This window comes from Ogataea parapolymorpha, chromosome V (genome assembly GCF_000187245.1).
Source record: "Ogataea parapolymorpha DL-1 chromosome V, whole genome shotgun sequence".
Lineage (NCBI taxonomy): Eukaryota > Fungi > Ascomycota > Pichiomycetes > Pichiales > Pichiaceae > Ogataea > Ogataea parapolymorpha.
This window is the reverse complement of record NC_027862.1, coordinates 333,826-350,796: the sequence shown is the minus strand read 5'-3', so window position 1 is coordinate 350,796 and position 16,971 is coordinate 333,826. Positions and strand designations below refer to the sequence as shown.

At 45.1% G+C, this 16,971-nt stretch overlaps 9 protein-coding genes across 9 annotated transcripts; 2 read left to right on the top strand and 7 right to left on the bottom strand.

The window, feature by feature from the left end:
• Positions 1–110: 110 nt before the first annotated feature.
• On the bottom strand, positions 111–1,511 carry HPODL_03977 (Protein TED1; the record flags this gene model as incomplete). The annotated part of the gene is made up of 1 exon (XM_014078756.1): positions 111–1,511. One exon carries the CDS (start codon positions 1,509–1,511, stop codon positions 111–113), a length of 1,401 nt encoding a protein of 466 aa, XP_013934231.1.
• A 128-nt stretch (positions 1,512–1,639) lies between these two features.
• Positions 1,640–5,965, bottom strand: HPODL_03976 (Transcription elongation factor; the record flags this gene model as incomplete). Its single annotated transcript, XM_014078755.1, has 1 exon — positions 1,640–5,965. One exon carries the CDS (start codon positions 5,963–5,965, stop codon positions 1,640–1,642), a length of 4,326 nt encoding a protein of 1,441 aa, XP_013934230.1.
• Positions 5,966–6,154: 189 nt separating this feature from the next.
• HPODL_03975 (uncharacterized protein) lies at positions 6,155–6,811 on the bottom strand (the record flags this gene model as incomplete). The annotated part of the gene is made up of 1 exon (XM_014078754.1): positions 6,155–6,811. One exon carries the CDS (start codon positions 6,809–6,811, stop codon positions 6,155–6,157), a length of 657 nt encoding a protein of 218 aa, XP_013934229.1.
• Positions 6,812–7,285: 474 nt separating this feature from the next.
• On the top strand, positions 7,286–8,179 carry HPODL_03974 (Alkaline dihydroceramidase, involved in sphingolipid metabolism; the record flags this gene model as incomplete). The annotated part of the gene is made up of 1 exon (XM_014078753.1): positions 7,286–8,179. The coding sequence occupies one exon, from the start codon at positions 7,286–7,288 to the stop codon at positions 8,177–8,179; it is 894 nt and encodes a 297-aa protein (XP_013934228.1).
• A 102-nt stretch (positions 8,180–8,281) lies between these two features.
• Positions 8,282–9,130, top strand: HPODL_03973 (Alkaline dihydroceramidase, involved in sphingolipid metabolism; the record flags this gene model as incomplete). The annotated part of the gene is made up of 1 exon (XM_014078752.1): positions 8,282–9,130. The coding sequence occupies one exon, from the start codon at positions 8,282–8,284 to the stop codon at positions 9,128–9,130; it is 849 nt and encodes a 282-aa protein (XP_013934227.1).
• Positions 9,131–9,153: 23 nt separating this feature from the next.
• HPODL_03972 (uncharacterized protein) lies at positions 9,154–10,626 on the bottom strand (the record flags this gene model as incomplete). The annotated part of the gene is made up of 1 exon (XM_014078751.1): positions 9,154–10,626. The coding sequence occupies one exon, from the start codon at positions 10,624–10,626 to the stop codon at positions 9,154–9,156; it is 1,473 nt and encodes a 490-aa protein (XP_013934226.1).
• Positions 10,627–10,687: 61 nt separating this feature from the next.
• Positions 10,688–12,592, bottom strand: HPODL_03971 (serine/threonine kinase 23; the record flags this gene model as incomplete). The annotated part of the gene is made up of 1 exon (XM_014078750.1): positions 10,688–12,592. The coding sequence occupies one exon, from the start codon at positions 12,590–12,592 to the stop codon at positions 10,688–10,690; it is 1,905 nt and encodes a 634-aa protein (XP_013934225.1).
• A 373-nt stretch (positions 12,593–12,965) lies between these two features.
• On the bottom strand, positions 12,966–15,065 carry HPODL_03970 (heat shock protein Hsp88; the record flags this gene model as incomplete). Its single annotated transcript, XM_014078749.1, has 1 exon — positions 12,966–15,065. One exon carries the CDS (start codon positions 15,063–15,065, stop codon positions 12,966–12,968), a length of 2,100 nt encoding a protein of 699 aa, XP_013934224.1.
• A 145-nt stretch (positions 15,066–15,210) lies between these two features.
• On the bottom strand, positions 15,211–16,947 carry HPODL_03969 (Nuclear protein localization protein 4; the record flags this gene model as incomplete). Its single annotated transcript, XM_014078748.1, has 2 exons — positions 15,211–16,902; positions 16,939–16,947. 2 exons carry the CDS (start codon positions 16,945–16,947, stop codon positions 15,211–15,213), a joined length of 1,701 nt encoding a protein of 566 aa, XP_013934223.1.
• Between the last annotated feature and the right edge of the window lie 24 nt (positions 16,948–16,971).

The window sequence follows — 16,971 nt, the reverse complement described above, 5'->3', positions numbered from 1 at the left end:
GGCACTGAAACACGCTGGTAGCTTGCCAAATAGTCTGGAGGTAAACTTTCGATAGGAAAATTTTTAGCAGGTGGAATTTTTTTTTTATGTACGAGGAATGCGGCTCAATTTTAGAGCAAGAAGTTTATAGAGTGGAACAAAATGCTAAGCACAATGCTAATTTGCGCAGCCCACCAGACATGCTGGACAACAAAGGGACACAATTTGTAGTTGAATTCCCAGGTTTTGGTCTCCTGGTTGAAATGCCCCGTAATGAGTCCAGTATTTCCATCAAAATCACCCATCATCGATCTGACTGTAGCCTCTTTTATGTACTTCGGGGAATCTATGCTCTTGGAGGCTTGCCATTCTCCTGAAGTGAAGTTATAATTATAGAAGTTCTCACATCCTTCATGGTCATGCCCGGTTACAATGATGCCAGAGTAGTTCCCCTGGAACACTGCATTCATCACAGCCTGAGAAGTGTCGTATTGCAGATGATTTTCGGATTTCAAAAGTCCAATTCTGTATTCTCCGCCAGCGTGGCAGTTGTCTTCGTTGAAATACTCCACCAATGGGCCATCCACGCAAAGACCCTCAGGCTTGTACATTGGAATGTGAGTGAGCAAAATAGACGAGCCATTATAACTTCTTTGCTTCAAAGTTTCAACAAATTGCCATGTGTAGTCCTTAAACTCCGGTTGCAAAAGAGGCCCGTCCAGGGCAAGTGAGTTGAGCACAACTATTCGCCAAGGATGATCTGTATCGTTATCAAATTCTATCCAGTAATTGTCCTTGCCAAAGAGTCTTCTCCATCTAGCCATATGCTGGTAAGTCGTGTCTCCGTATCCAATGTCATGATTGCCGGAGACGTTGATGAATAGTGGCTCATTAGTCAGATTGGCAGAGGACCAGTCGTAAACATTTTCATAATGATAGAATTCCGGCTTCAAAAATAAACCGTCCTCAAGGCTTTTCTGGAACCATTCCAGATGGCTCACCCAGTCCACATCCTTATGCTCAGCTATAAAATCGAGCTCAGCAAAGGTCTGTTCTTCTGGTCTTGGGAAAAGACGTGTCATATACCTCCTAGTTCTGTTGTAAAATTCTGAATCAGCGATCCACTGAGACGAAAAGAGGTCTCCCAATCCAACAACGTGAGTGGGGTGCAACCTGTTTTTCATCACTCTATAAATATGACCAAGGTAGTAATCGTTGCCAAAATTGTCCAACCTCTTGATATAAGGAGTGGAGGGCCAATTGCCGTTGATCTGCGGATCGCCAAATGCCATCATCCGTATATCACGGGGCTGGGGAAGTTTCTCGCTCGACTCTTTGATGAACAGTGTTTTGTAAAGATCACCGAAATACGGTATATTTTTGACGCGTTCACCAAGTAGATCATTGCCATTTTCATAACTATGATTCCAAGAACATCTCTCAGGGATGAAACTTGGATATGTGTAAATGTAGAGATTCAGTAGCACTGAAACCAGTGTGATGGTCCATGTCAGGCCTCTGAACCAAGCCATTTAGCGGATCTGAATAGAATGTTCCAAGAACAAAATATAAAGTCTTGGGTACATCTATACACCGGACAAAGACCCTGATCTTTACCCAAAATAATTCAACTTTTATACTAACTATATTATACTATACATCAGAATCTACCATAGCTGGTGTAACCGCTTCTTGAGCTGCTCATTTGGTTTTGTAGCAATTTCTTGAAACCATTGCACAAGTGGACCATGTCAGGGTAAAGGTTTCCATGTAGCAGATAACCGTTTGGCTGAACCTTTATGTTCCAAGTATACAGCTTATCGCTCTTGTCGTTCAGCTTGAAAAGCAGGTAGAACCATCCCGGAGACTTGTGGTTGTAGCAGAAACAGTAGCATGACCGGTTCTTGTTGGCTTTGGAATATCTGATGAGCCACTCCTTCGTATCGTTGAGAGGTTCGTTTTTGAACTTATCGTGGTTGACAATTTCCTCCACCTTCAAGTACAGGTTGTTGATGTGGGAGACAATCAGTTCATCCAGATCGTGATAACGGAACTCTCCAACTTGAAGGGTGCGGCCAACTGTGTAATCATTGAGCTTGTCTAGCTCTAACACATCAAGATGTTGGAAAAGCTGGTTTTCAATCTTCCAGGTGACAGTCAGGTGATCATTTCCTTTAGAAGACGGTCTGATCACAAACTCTCCGTTGTTCTTGGAAGCAAGGTAATCCTCTGCTTCACGGGCATTGAAATTGTGGAAGTATGGATGCTTGATGACACGTTTTGTGCTGTTCTCCTTCTTCTCTTTTTCCTGCTCCTTAGCAAGATCCTCACGTTCAGCCTCGAAGTCCCACAGACCTTGGAACTTATCCACCTTCTTTCCGCGACTTGCCTCCTCAATATCACGTTTCAGCAAAGACAATTCTGCTTTGAAATTCGCGTAGTCGACTGTTTGAACAACAGCTTGAACTGCTTGTCCATTCTGGTACTTCGTGAGTAGGTTTGTGTTGTCTCCGTATTCTAGCGCATTGGATCTGCTAATGTTACACGAAATTCCAGACTGAGTAACTCCCAACATGAATCTGTTGTCAACCCTTTGCAAAATAACTGAAACTAGTTTTCCACGCTGGAAAAGCTCTTTCGATTCGCCCGTAAGCATTTCAAAAACCTCATCCTCGCTGAGGATGTGGAACGATTTCCTGAGTTCCTCATAGTTGTTCTGCAACTCTTCCTTGATCATTTCCAAGGTCGCTCTCTTACGATGTCCGTGCTCTTCTAACTGGTCAGCATAACCTTCAAGAAGAAGGTCATCCAGTTTCTCGACTCCTTCGTCGTAAAGCTTGGAAATGACACCACCTTCTTCCTGTTCAATCTCCTGCTTCTCTTCTTCGCTGAGGTCCAAAGCGTCGCTCGCCATTTTTCTGGCAAGCTCATAATCCTCAGGATGGATTCTGGTGGCATCCAGGAGCTCAACGTCTTTGTCTGGCCTGTCAGGAACTGGCAGCTCGATGAACGGAGCACAGTTCATGAACACCACCTTGGTGGATAGCTCTCTCACGATCAGCTCGTCTCTCCTCAGCAAAGAGCCTCCATTGGCTTCGATGCCTCTGATCAAGCTGCTGGCTTTTCTAGGGCCGAGACCAGCAATATATTGCAGCATGGTAGATAGGTAAGGGGACCTCACGGCGTCATTGATCTTGATGCCGACCAGACAGGCAACGTCAACAAAGATCGTATCTATTGCTTCCTTGACCTTATGAGTTGGAAGCAAATTTTGATGTTTGTGCACAGAAATAGAAGTCACTGCATCCCCCAATGCCATATATTCTAACAATGGACTCTGAACGTATCTTGCCACACCAATACAGAAACGGGCCACCACTGGCTTGTCACTGAACTCTTCAGCTGCCCGGTCGGAATGCTCATAAAGTCTGCTGGTTTCATTTGGAACGTAGATAACAGGAAGTGGGATTGGGTCGCCCTCGTATTCCTCATCAACATCAATTTCAACAGTGAGATTGTTCAGTCTGACAATGTCCTGAAGCTTTCTGAAAAGGTGAGAAACTTCAACGTTGTAGCTGGACACAGCGACCACCTCTGGCTTAAACTTCCTGACAATCTCCAAAAATTGCTTCTCAAAATCTCCGTGTCTGTGATTTTGCTCAAACTTGATGTGGTCAAAAACAGTTCCGTCGTAGTCCATCGCAACAGCAATTATTGCAGAATCACGCTTTCCATCACCATTAGTGATTGCCAAAACCTTTGGAACAGTGCCCTTGGCGGTTGGGAGTGGGTGGAACGGAGCCTGGTCCACCTTCTCCATGAAGCTCTCTCTGATTTCGTAAAACAGTAATCTTTCACATGTGTCTCTTAGCTTTTCTTTGACATCAAGAACAATCGATGGAATGAGTTTTTTCAAAGCCATGTCAAGACATTCTCTTCTTAGGCTGTTCCAAGAATTGCTCAGATCAGAGGTACCATCCGACGACAAAAACGTAAATAGGTGGTCAGCGAAGTTTGCGAAGGCGTTTTTCAGGCCGATGTCGATTTTCACAAGCCCCAATGATTCGGCTTCCAACATGCGCAAAAACAAATCTGGTTGCAAGGTGAACGATTCTAGGGGTCTGTTGATAGCATACTTGAAGTCAGCATAAGGAGAGCTCTCAGTGATTTTGAGTCTTCCTTTTTCGGTAAGCTTTATATCCACGCTAGCATAACTCTGGAATGCAAGTCTCAAATGCGCTCTGAGTTTTGGATTGTGGAAAAGCTGCTCAGAAAACATGTGTTTAATAGCGTTGCTTGCTTTCTCCACGGTGTCAAAAAATGAGCCCTTTTCAACACACTCGCTGATCAAGTCATCAGCTTTTTTGTCGATGTCGTCAACCAAGTAAATCTTGTTGTTCGTAAAGACGTTCTCTCCAAATTTCTCCGCATTGATACCTATTTTATCAATCACTTCGTAAACTGGGTCGCTTTTGATTCTCTCAAAGATCTTGTATTTAGAGTGCGACTTCTGCTTCCCCTTCGTCTCTTCAGGGTAAAGTTCGCGTTGCCTTGCGCTGTATGTGAAAGAAAGATATTCTTGAAGATCCTGCAACTCAGTCACTGTCTTAGCAGAATCAATATACTCATCGTAAAGAGTATCGACTGTGTCCAATGACTTGAATTGCTTTTCAATGTTCTTCTTTTTCTCCAAAAGGGCATAGAAGTCTATGTCCAGCTGCACGATTCTCCAAAGATCGTCCTCGGTCAGCAGTTTTTGAACTCGTAACTGTCCGTCTTCACGATAAGTGTGAAGTGTGTAGTCCTTTCTGCAATTCCATATACTTGGAACTTCTAGGTTGTCCTTTGAGACGAAATACACGATTTGGGCAACAGCCTTTTGGAATGGTTCAACGAGATCTTCTTTTCCAAGAAAGAAGGCCTTCTTCTCCTCCAGCAAAACTTTGGAGACCCAATTTTGCTTGAGTTGAAATTCTTCATCGTTCAAATCATAGTTAGTTATCCGCTCTCTGTAAGCCTGGTATCGCTCTGGAATATCTGTTATTCTGATTTCTTGATCTCTGTCAGTCAAAAGGTGCTCTTTCAGCTCTTCAAATTCAAAGACCTTGTTCAGCGCGTGAGTCTCCTTGGAAAGTTTTTTGACCGCGTAACCTTCCTCATCGACCTCGTCTTCCATCTCTGGCTCTTCGTCGAGACTTTCGGCTTCCAAAGCCCATGCATACTCCTCTCCGTCACCAAATATTTCGTAAAGTTCATCAAGCTTGTCTTGGTCGAATTGCGAGTTGGAAGCAAGATTTGCTTGCTTGGCTCTTGCCGATCTCATCCTGGCAAGACGCTCATCTCTCTCTTCCTCATCTTCTGAGAACTCGTCGTCCTCAATGAAATCATCAAATTCCCCGAGAAGATCTTGCTGTCGTTGCTGTCTTAACTTTTTAGAGGCTTCCATCAGATCATCTTCCTCCTCCTCTTGTTCTTCTCCTTCCTCGCCGTCCTCTTCCCCAGCGCCCTCTTCGTCCGAAAACATATCTGTCAGGCCTTTGGAGGTCGGTCCTGCCGACGTTTGATCGTCACCTCCCCTTTTAAGACGCTTGAATTTGGTTTTTTCTGCTAAATGACGCGGTAGCTCACCAGCATTTTCTCTGAGCAGCTCCAAGTCATCCTCATCAAGTTCGTCATCCTCCTCAAGCTTTCTGATTGCTTCTCTCTTTCTCTTTTTGTGCTTACGACGTCTCCTGCGCTCGTCCTCATCTATGCTTTCATCTTCTTGACTGCTCTCCTCATCGTCCACGATAAATCCTTCCCGCACTTTGCGTAGAGCTTCTTCGTCCTCATCTTCGTCCTCGTCCTCCTCGGAGGAGTCTAGAGCTGAGACCTCGTCGTTTGCGTTGTCTTCAGCATCCTGTTCGGCTACATTTTCAATAAAGTCTTCGCCGGTTTTCAGTTCATTCTCGTTCTCGGCAACAATGCTGCTCTCACGGTCCGACATAGTGTCAACTCGTAACTCAATGAAAGCCTCTTGTCGACCAAATGTATTTCTGCGAACCTGCACAAGGTAAACGTTGTGGTTGACTGGGCGATTTTTATTTAAAAATATTAAATAGGATTAGTTGCCGGGTAATTACCCTTGCGAAACTTAAAAATTTCCTAGCAAGTGCGCATCCGTGCACCATGAGGCTCAGAGTGAAGATCCTCGCTGGATGCTCTCCTTCAGATCAGAAAGATACTCGTCATAGTGTCTGTCAAGCTTATCGTTGAACTGCTTGTTTTTGTCATTGATAAAATTCTGGCGATCCTGCGCCGTTTTCCGCCTTTTAACCGTGGTAGTCTCGCGCTCCTTTAATTGATCTACCATCTGGTTAAGCTTCTCTCTGCTAGTCAAAGAGCTGATTATTTCTGAGTCAGACTTTCCTTCCTTCTTCATTTCGGCATATATCTGTTTCTGGGCCTCGTATTGCTCTGACTTCAGCGGATTCAGATTTTTCAGGCCTTTTGTGTATGTCTGACGAGCGAGTTGCTTGAAATTTTGAAACTCTCTGTCTTCAGCCGCCGTTTTCCCGGCTTCCAATTTCGCATGCCATGCTTCGTCTTGTTCAATTGTGTACCGCAAATTTCGGAGACGTTCGCTATTTACCCCTTCGTTGTGTAATTCTGTCTCCTGTATTTCTTCTTCTGCATCTTTTTGAGCAGCTGCGGCTCGTAATTTCTGTTCCTCCTTGAGCTGCTTAATTTCTCGTTGCAACTCTCTCTCATTCTCCTCAAGCGCAAGCTCCCTGAGCTGTTTTAGTTTTTTCAATCTTTCAAGCCGTTCCTCAACATTGAGACCTCGACTCATGTAAATCAATTTATTTTTGATTTTCGACCGTGAATAAATTTTTCACGTCGGGCCTTGTAGGATGATGCGACCAGCCGAGATAATTTGGGCTCGTGATGATCGAGGAAATTGGGAGGGATTAATTTTCAAGGCTTTCCTAGAGCGCCGCTTTCAGGTTCTAGAGCTCAAGTTTACTTAGTCAGCTTGCAGGATGGCCGAAATTAGCTGCTTCACTCAGTTCTACACCCTAAGTGCAATAAGAGCATTAAGCTCGGATCTTCCTAGTGGGGGTACATGACTTCTTGTGGCATAAACCGAATAATTATTGCGAACAGCAGGTAATATTTTTCTGTCTACACTTCTAGCTTCATTTGCTAAAGAATAAATCAAACGTGCATATTGATAAGCTAAATTTAAATCGAGAGCGATTATTTATAAGCTAAATTTAATCCGAGTCCGATTATTTAGTTACGATTTAACTAGCCTCAGCCATAAATGTCACCAGTGAAGTTTCTGTCTCCATTTGAATACAAGGAGCCTCAGCAAGGGTTCTGGGGTCCAGTGACTTCAACAATCGACTGGTGTGAGGAAAACTATGTGATCTCTCCCTATTTTGCAGAGCTTGTTAACGCCACCACGAACCTCTCGTTCTACTTTCTCTCGCTCAACCTGGTGCGTTCGGCTATTGTCAACAAGCATGGACTGATGTTTGTCTTTGTGTCCATCGGTATGTGCATCGTTGGAATCGGTTCCTGGTTGTTCCACATGACTTTGAAATATGAATTCCAATTATTAGACGAGCTCCCAATGATTTACGTCACAGCTATCCCATTTGCCTACATTTTTGGGCTGGAAACAAAGTCCAAGGTGAAGAGGTTCTCAGTTTATGGACTCACTGCAGTCGTCATCGCAGCATTAACTTATATCTACTGCTCGGTGTACAAAAATCCTGAGCTTCACCAGGCTTCCTATGCAATTCTCAATTTTGCCATAGTGTTCAAGTCACTATCCTTGGTGAAAAAACACGTTACGGACTACAACCAGAGACACTTTCTTTATAAATTCGTTGGCTTTGCTCTGTTTGAGTTTCTGTTCGGATTTTTAGTTTGGAATCTCGACACCTTCTATTGCTCGGAACTGATCAGAGTCAGGAGACTGGTTGGCCTCCCATTTGGGGCATTGTTGCTGGAAGGACATGGATGGTGGCACATTCTCACCTCTTTGGGGATCTTCCATTTCATTCTCTACAACCAGCTCCTTAACGTGTGGTACCATGGGGTCCAGGACCAATATGAGCTGATTTGGAAGTTAGGCATGCCTTTTGAGGTTAGACTGAAACAGAGTCCATCGCCAAAGCCGTTGAAAGATGAGAAAAAGGCCATTAAATAGACATTAGATCACAAAAGTCGATCGACGCACATAAATTCCAAAGATTCATGTTCTGTGGAGTAATCGAATAAATTTATCCGTTGCTTCCATTTAATATTTCAGATGGTGTCTTTTGATTATCCGGCAAAGCTTCCGGAGTCCTATGTTGGATTTTGGGGGCCTGTCACCGCCACGATCGACTGGTGTGAGGAAAACTACATTTTCACACCATACATTGCCGAAGTGGTAAATAGCTTCACCAATTTCATATTTGTGGCCCTGGCAATGGGCCATCTGTGGAGTACATACAAGAACCATTTTGGGAGTCTGTACGTGTTTATCTCCATCGGTTTTGCATCAGTCGGGATCGGCTCATTCCTGTTCCACATGACCCTGCGTTACGAGTATCAGCTGATGGATGAGCTGCCCATGGTCTATGTCACGGCCCTCCCGTTCGGCTACATTTTCAGTTGGAACCAGCCGCGCCCAATACAATATGCCTGGATAGTTGGTACCTTTACTGCGACCGCGTTGTTCACTTACATTTATATATATGTGCAGAGGGACCCAGCCTTTCATCAGGCGTTTTACGCTATTCTCAATTTTGGGGTGATCTACAAAACGATTAGGACTATCCACCTGAAGGTCACAAATCCAAATGCAAGAAAGACTATGTATAAGATGCTTGTATTGGCAGTGTCTTTATTTGTTTTTGGCTTCTTCATCTGGAACCTGGATTTCTTGCTATGTCCTAATCTTATAGACTGGCGTCGTAACATTCTCGGCATTCCATTGGGTGTTGTGACCGAGGGCCATGGGTGGTGGCACATCTTTACTGGTCTGGGAGTCTATTACTTTATTATTTACAACCAGCTGTTACACACGTGGATGACCGATCAGCAAGACAAATACAAGCTTGTGTGGCATGGAATATTTGCCGAGGTGCAACTCCAAAAGCCAAAAAATGAGTGAACTTCAAGTGACTATTATAGAGTCTAGACTAATTTGCATTCTCCCACTTTAGCACAGATGTATCGGTAATTGTTGTCGAGCAAGTGCAGCCTAGGGTCGTTTTCGAAGTGGGGCTGTTGGTGAAGCGTATCTATGGCTGTTTTGATTTCTTCCATTGTAGCAGAAAACCATGGTAGCTGGGTGATTGAGCTGCTGTCTCTAGAAATCAGAATGCCTAAACTTTTGACTTTTTCCAGTAAATGCACTATATCGAGCTGGCGCTCCATTTCGGGGCTGGCGGCAAAACCGTCAAATGCCAGATTTGCCAGCGTTGTGTCCTTCCTATGCTCTATAATTTTGTACATGATTTTCTGAAGCTCAGAATTGATGTCGTGGTCGCGGAAATTGTAAGACTTCCATCTCACAATATGCTCTTCCAAAAGCCCTGCTTCATCCTCACTAAGCTTATATGAGTATTTCCAATGGAAAATAAGGTTCAATTTTAGTACGTTTTTGTACTCTTTCTCGCAAAGTCGCTTCTCAAAAAGAGTATCAACCAAAAACAGCATCTTTAGATATGACCTCTTGGGAAACTGTTCTCTGAATTCCCTGTTCCCCAGAAGTTTGTTCAGTAGGTAAACAGCCTGAAGATACTCGACCTTGCTAGATGCAGCAAAGCTGGTCAGGATATTAACCAATTTCTCGACGCTTTTGATCTTCGCAGCTACCTCGGCTTGTTGCTCCGGAGACATTATATAATTTCCCAAAATTATCATCCCCAATGCCTGAAGTGCCATATTTTCGGTATCAATGAGTTGGAGGTACTCCTCTAGATCGCTATTTGCGTTGGAAGGATTCGCCGAAATATTCATCACGCTTTCGAACAGTCGCCGATCGTCGTCTTCTGCCACCCGCTGAATCATGTCGTGCATCAGCTGTGTGTCATTTTGTAAATCCATGTCGTTTTTGCTCATATGTAGCATCAGGTTACGGTGGTCGATGTTCATAAGTGCTCGGAAAAGTTCGCAAGACATGCTTTGGCTCGCTAGTTCCTCCAATACGCTTGTCCACACGTCTTTCCAATCATCAGGAACACTCTGACGGGCCACTTTTAAAGCGCTTCCGTTGTCATTGAGGAACTTCGATGCCTCTGGATAGTCCAAAAGTAAATTATTCAGAAAATGCAAAATAAAGAAACTGTGTTTCGATCCGTCGATATGGTCTCGTGTGAATGCAAAAAACTGCTCTGCTCTTGCCTGGTGCAAAACTAGCTGTCTGTTCGGTATTGAGTCGGCAACGAAGTTTGCCAATAATCTGTATATATCATCCAAGGGAGCCACCTCTTGCTTCAAAATTGTATACTCCATAATGTTGGAAACCAGCGCTCTCAGGGCCTCGTTAGCCCTGTTAGTCTCATCCCTCAGATAAGTACCAATTTGGAAAAACACAGACGATGAATCGACCTCTCCGGATTCTAGAAGTGTCCGCAACTGGTCTAGCGCATCCTCAAGTGACATACTTTTAGTGAAGAATTAATTTAACATTACACGAATTAATACACGGAATTAATACACGGAATTAATGGTGCTTGCGCACCTCTCTGTACCACCCAGCACCGACATCTTCACCTCTCGTCCCTGGCTCGCGGTCAATATACCCGAATGAGCCACAGTCGTTCAACCAGAAGTGATTAGATAGCCCAGCAGCATCCATCCGGAACTTGGGATCGGTGATCAACATGCAGCCTAGAAAATCGCTGATCTCGCGTGAGTCCGTCTCGCTGAACTTATATTTCTCCATAAGTACGCTCTCAAGTGGCCATGGCTTTAGATTCTTGATCTGGCGCAGTGTCTTCATGTCGGAATGGAAATATCTCTTAGTGTTGTAACCTTCCTCCAGCACGTGACGCGATATGGGGCCAACCAGCTCGATTATCTGCGCCAGATGGTCGTCATTCTTGCTGAAGGTAGGGCCCTCGGTAGGATCGAAAAGATAGTCTCCGGTCAGAAGCTCAAACAACAAACACCCCACCGACCAGATATCAGATGAACATCCCCAATTGGCTCCCAGAATCACTTCTGGAGCCCTGTATTGCCTGGTCTGAATATCGTCGGTGAAATGTCTATGAACCCAGCACGCGTTTCCCAAGTCTGCTATCTTCACTGTAATCAGGTCATCATCGTCAAGCTCATCCTCCCGCGGTGGCTCAGCAGAAAACGGGTCCGACTCCTTGAAACTCTTGTCCAGCAGAAATTGTAGATCTTGGTGAGATGTTTCCGAACGAATAGGGATATTTCCGACGGTTCTACCGGCAAATGTAGAAATTGAAGACTGTAGCGGTGAAACGAAAAACGAATTGGATTTAGATCTCAGCGGCGACGGAAGGGGCTGTGACCCTGTCACTAGCGTTTGGCGTCTTGAATGACGGCTCTTCCTAAACGGTATCTGTCTCTTCTCTTCGTCGAGCGATGACGAACTAGCCTCCCCGCCAGATTCTTTGAGTTTGGACGATACCCTTCTCAGTAGCTTTCTCTCTCTCTGAGAGTCTTCTAGATACTTGACCAGCTTTTCCACATCTTCGATCTCCAGAAGAATGTTTTCTGGTTTGATGTCGGTATGGATTATGCCACATTGACGATGTAGAAAATCTGACGCCAGTAGGATTTGTTTGGCAATCTGTTTCACAAACTTGATCGGCAGACCTTTGTGCTTGTATCTACGGATCAGACTCAATAAGTTTTCGCCCAACACTTCGAAAACCATGCAAATGTGAGTTCCGTTAGGTCCTTGATGGTCGAAGTAGTCCAGTAATTTGATGAGATGCCTGTGGCCTGGATGTTGCGGGTCGGTGTGATTGATTTTGGACAAAAGCTTGATTTCGTCAATGGCTGTCTCTCTGTAGGATTTGGCGCTCCGCACAACCTTCATAGCAACATGTCTATTCTCATGTGTGTCTTTGGCAAGCCAGACGGTTGAAAAATGGCCCCATCCCAGTTTTCGCACCAGAACGTATCGATCATCTTTGTATGTTTCCCCGAGGTAAGCCGGATGATAGCCGCCAGGAACGTAGTCTTCCATATCTTCCTCATTTGCCGGGTCCACATCTGAGTCTGTGTCAGAATCGTTTGAAATATCTTCTCCCAGTTGTGCTTGCAAAAGCTGTTTCAGACTTGTCGGCTCCTTGATATTTTCTCCTTCCACAACGTGCTCGTTTATGGAGGTCATAGTAGCCTGGGGATTGGCCTTGGTAAGATCTTCATCTTTCAGGTTCGTCAATTTCTGTGTCACTTCTTTGAGGATCTCCTCTTCGTGCTCAAAATGGTGCTCGTGTGGGTCCGGCAATTCCTCGCCAGCTTCTTTCAACGCAAGCGATAGTTTCGACGTGGTTGGGTTTGCTGGGTCGGTAGACGCATTTTCCTTGTTTCTGTTCATTTTTGGTGCCTCATTGTTATTGGTGCTCTCTTTGGAGGGCAGGAAGGACATGCTGACCCCTCTTGGTTGGAATTGAAATTGTAATTGGTTTCAGGCCGCCTTTTTCTTGTTCCCTGTATTTGCTTCCGGTATAGCACCACGCCAGAACAACTACTTTATTCTCCTAACAGGATCTGCCAATCCAAACACTATGTGAATGGCCTACTTTGTCAATGATCAAGCGGGAGGTTGACTTTCTCAAATAATGCGTACCCATTTATTTTTTTTTCCCAGACCCTATTTTTTTCTGCGTACGTCGATCGCCGCTACAATTAAAATCCAAAATATAAACTAAAAGCATTATTCGCCTGTATACTATGTATTAGATGAACCTAGCAAGTAAAACGATCAATCTCATCACAAAGATATCTATCTGCCACGCCAATTAGTCTAGATCCTCAGCCATGTCAACGTCTCCATCTTTATCCTGGCTCTCTCCCTCGGTCTTTTTCTCGTCACCTGCAGCCTTTTGAGCTGCTCTCTCAGCAGCAAGCTTCTCGGCCATCGCAGCGGCTTGCGCAGCCTCCTGCTTAGCTCTCAACTCTTGTCTCAACTCCTCTTGCTTGGCGTTGTATCTGCCCTTGATCAAGTTACCAATAGAGGCCAACTCCTCGTACTTAGCAATGTACTTGGCCTTGGTGGAATCATCACCCTCGTCATAAAGCCACTCCTCTGTGTCCATCAACAGTTTGGACAGCTTCTCCTTCTCCTCAGGAGAGGCAAAGTCCGCGTATTGGTCCTCCAGCTTACCTCTCAATTCGTAGATGTACTCCTCCAAAGCGTTCTTTCTGTCCTCGGTCTCTGCGACAAGCTTGTCCTCGGCAACCATCTTTCCTTCTTGCTCGAAGAACTCGGCCAGAACGTCTTTTGGCAAGGCCAATCCTTCGTACTCAATGTTCAGATCCTTGGTCTTGACGAGTTTCTTGACAATCTTGTACTCTGGCTCGTCCTCTGGCTTGGCTTCTGGATTCTCCACAAGCTCCTTGACCTCCTTCTCCTCAACAATGTAAGCCGACTCGATGGTGAAGAAGCCAGATGGATCGTTTCTGACCTTCAGCTTGCAGATGGCAGAATCCTGTCCCTCAGGAACCTCAACGCCAGAAATCTTCCACTTGGCGATCTCTGGACGAGTTCCCTTAGGCAGCTGGTCTGGATGGGTGTATTTAGCCTCAATCTCAAAGTCAGAGGTTCTGTATAAGGTGATCAGCTTGGTGGATGGGAAAACGCCTCCCTTAGGGAACACCTCCAAGTGGTCAGTGTCCTCAGCATCCTTGTCCCAGTAGTAGGTGACAGAGAAGCTGTTAATATCCTCAAACTTGAACGGTCTGACTCTCAAGGTTGGAGAGTGCATAGCACAGATGAAGGCAGCACCCTTAGCAATGGCCTCGTCCTGGTTCAAAGTGAAGGAAAGTGGCTTGCCAAACACCTCAGCAAGTCTGGCCTTCACAGATGGAACTCTGGTACATCCACCAATGACCTCAACGGAATCCAGGTCCTCGGCCTTCAGACCAGCAACTTCCAAAGCTTTCTCGATTGGAACGTGGATTCTGTCAAGCAATGGCTTGACCATCTCCTCAAGCTCCTCTCTGGTCAACTGAGAGGAAACATCAACATCGTTCATGACAGACTCAATGTTAAATGGAGCTTGCGAGTTGGCGGACAGCACTTTCTTTAATTTCTCAGCAGCGACCAGGACTCTGTTGTATCCCTTAGGGTTGGTTCTGATGTCGATCTTGTATTTCTCTTTGAACTCGTCAGCGAAATGTTCTGCAATTGCTTTGTCGAAATCTCTGCCTCCAAAGTGTTTGTCGTAAGCAGAGCCCAGAATCCTGAGCTCTCCTTTTTTCACAGCACCGATGGAAACGGTGTAGGAGGAGTGGCCAATGTCGACGAAGGCAACCTTCTTTGGCTCGTCCTCTGGCAAATCGGTCTTGAACACACCGTATCCAACAGCAGCAGCGGTGACCTCATTGACGACTCTCACCGGATTCAGGCCGGCAATGTGGCAAGCATCAGCTGCTGCTCTTCTTTGTTGCTCAGTGTACCAGACAGGAACAGCCAAACAGATATCGGTGATGTTGCCCTTGGTTTCCTTGGCAGCAATGTCTTTCAATTTATTCAAGTACATGGCAACCAGTTGGACAGATGTGAACTGCTCTTGCTTTCCAAGATATCTCACTTGTGCTGCAGCATATCCGTCTTTGTCGACCAATGGACAGGTGAAGAACTTCTTTTCGACTTCAAAATCAGGCGAATCAGCGTTCAAAGCAAGAATTCGTTTCAAGTTGTCGACTGTGTTTTTCAAGTTGGATGTCTGCTGTGTCTTTCCTGTCTCACCAATGGATCTATTTTTCACGCCAAACCCAACGATAGCTGGGGTGCTTCTGTTGGAAACTTCATTCACAACAATATCAATACCTCTGTTCTTCGCAACAGCAACAACTGCGCTGTGATTTCCTAAATCAACACCAAATGGAGTAGACATGATTGATCAATAAAAAATTAATCCTTGTTAACAAGCAACTTTTTAAACCTTGAAAAATTTTAAGACACTTTATTTTTTTTGCGTGTACACTTCAGGAACTTTCTAGAAATTACACTACTTGGATATTTCTTGCCACCACAAGGCCTTAGTAGCCGACTTGCAAGATCGTCTGCAGAGTCCTCCACCCGTCGCTATCAACCAGCTTGTAGCAATCCGGCAGAGCCTCCTCGCCCTTGCCGATTTTGCGAGTAATTTCCACCAGCAGCTCGTATTCATGGCCACTCAAGATGTCTTGGTTCAGTGTAAAATACACCAGCAAGTGAAAGTTGCTCAGAAGCGTTGCCAAAACGCTCATGTCATCGCCATTTATAGAGCTCAAATAGTTCTTAAGATCAGGCATTGAGGCGGATTCTCCAATATAGGCCCTGTTTTCGATAGGGAACTTGTTTGAAGCACCCGCTTTGAAAAATGGCGACGACCGTTCAGGGAATCCGTGAGTTAATGATACCAGAAGATATTCAACAGGGAAGCTGGGCGTCGCGTGCTGCTTGACTTGTAGCCCGTACTCGTTGATTTTTTGGTAAAAAATCTCAGGAACGTATCTTTCGTCGTTCTGTTCGTTGATGTAAACCTCATTTGGATGTGTCGAAGGACTGATTAGATCAGCCTTGACCAGGCCTTCTCCACTCTCAGAAATCTGATATGCTTCTATGTCGATCTCGCCACTGGTGTTCCCGGATATCACGCACGTGACGAACTTGGATGAGAATATCCCCGAGTCCGACCATTTACATATGTTAGGGAACTTGAGCTGCCACTTGATAGCAAAAATCGCCTCTAAAGAAGAGAGAAAAAAGGAGTCCTTGTGTCTTTTGCAAATCACAGATCCGTTCCCGCTTCCGGCGTCAAGCAAATCTGTGAATATTATGCCGACTGGCTGCAAGTCTAATTTCCTGATTAGAGACAATATTTGTTGCTCTTCTTCCCAGTTTTGTAGTATAATGCCGTCCTCTTGGTCAACCTGAGGAAGTTCGTATATGGCCTCGACCTTTGCCTTGATTCCCAAAGGCACTTTCTCGTACCTATCGTATGAGCCAAGCATTAGGCCGATTCTTTGGGTTCCGGATAATCTCCAGGCGTTTATAAATTCGTTGATGATCTCGCTATCTTGGAATTCCACATGGTCTACCATTCTGAAGTTTTGTCTCTGAAGCGTGACCGCGGAGGGCTGGCATTTGGAACAGATTCCTTTTGGCCAAGGATCATGGCCCGCCGGACAATTCTTGTTGATCTTGAAATTGGACTCTGAAAGTGGCGATATATACGACGATCCTGACTCTTTTCTATTTGTCAAGGAGTTCAGCTCGTTAATATGAGCATGGAATGAAATATGCTTGATGTTATGTTCCTGCTGGTATCCCTTGTCCCATGGCGGCAATGGCGAACAATACTCGCACATTCCCTTATCTGTGTGCTTACAAAGTGAGGTCCTTTTTCTTGGAATCAGACCTTCCTCTTTGTCATAGATGTCATCGATAGGCAGCTGCTTGACTGTGTTTGTTTCCTTGACTTCGCTGATGCCGACTGACTTACTGGCCTCAGCCGGCTCGTAGGTCAAATAAAGCATATCTCCATGCTTGAGATTCAGTCCCTGGACTGACTGATCCTTGATATCCAACGCCAGCTGTCCCTGATCACTGGGACTGGAGGCCAATCTAAGTGATTCTGGTTTAAATGGGGGCAACCTTGAGGCCAATTGGTCGAGTACCGAGCCAAAACTGGCATTTTGGCTGGTGTTTAGACGAAACATGCCGTCTTTGGATCTGAATCTAAGAACCTGGCTGTTAGAGCTTTCTTGGTGTTGGGTACCTACCAATGACATTCTATGGATTTATAAATATTTGCC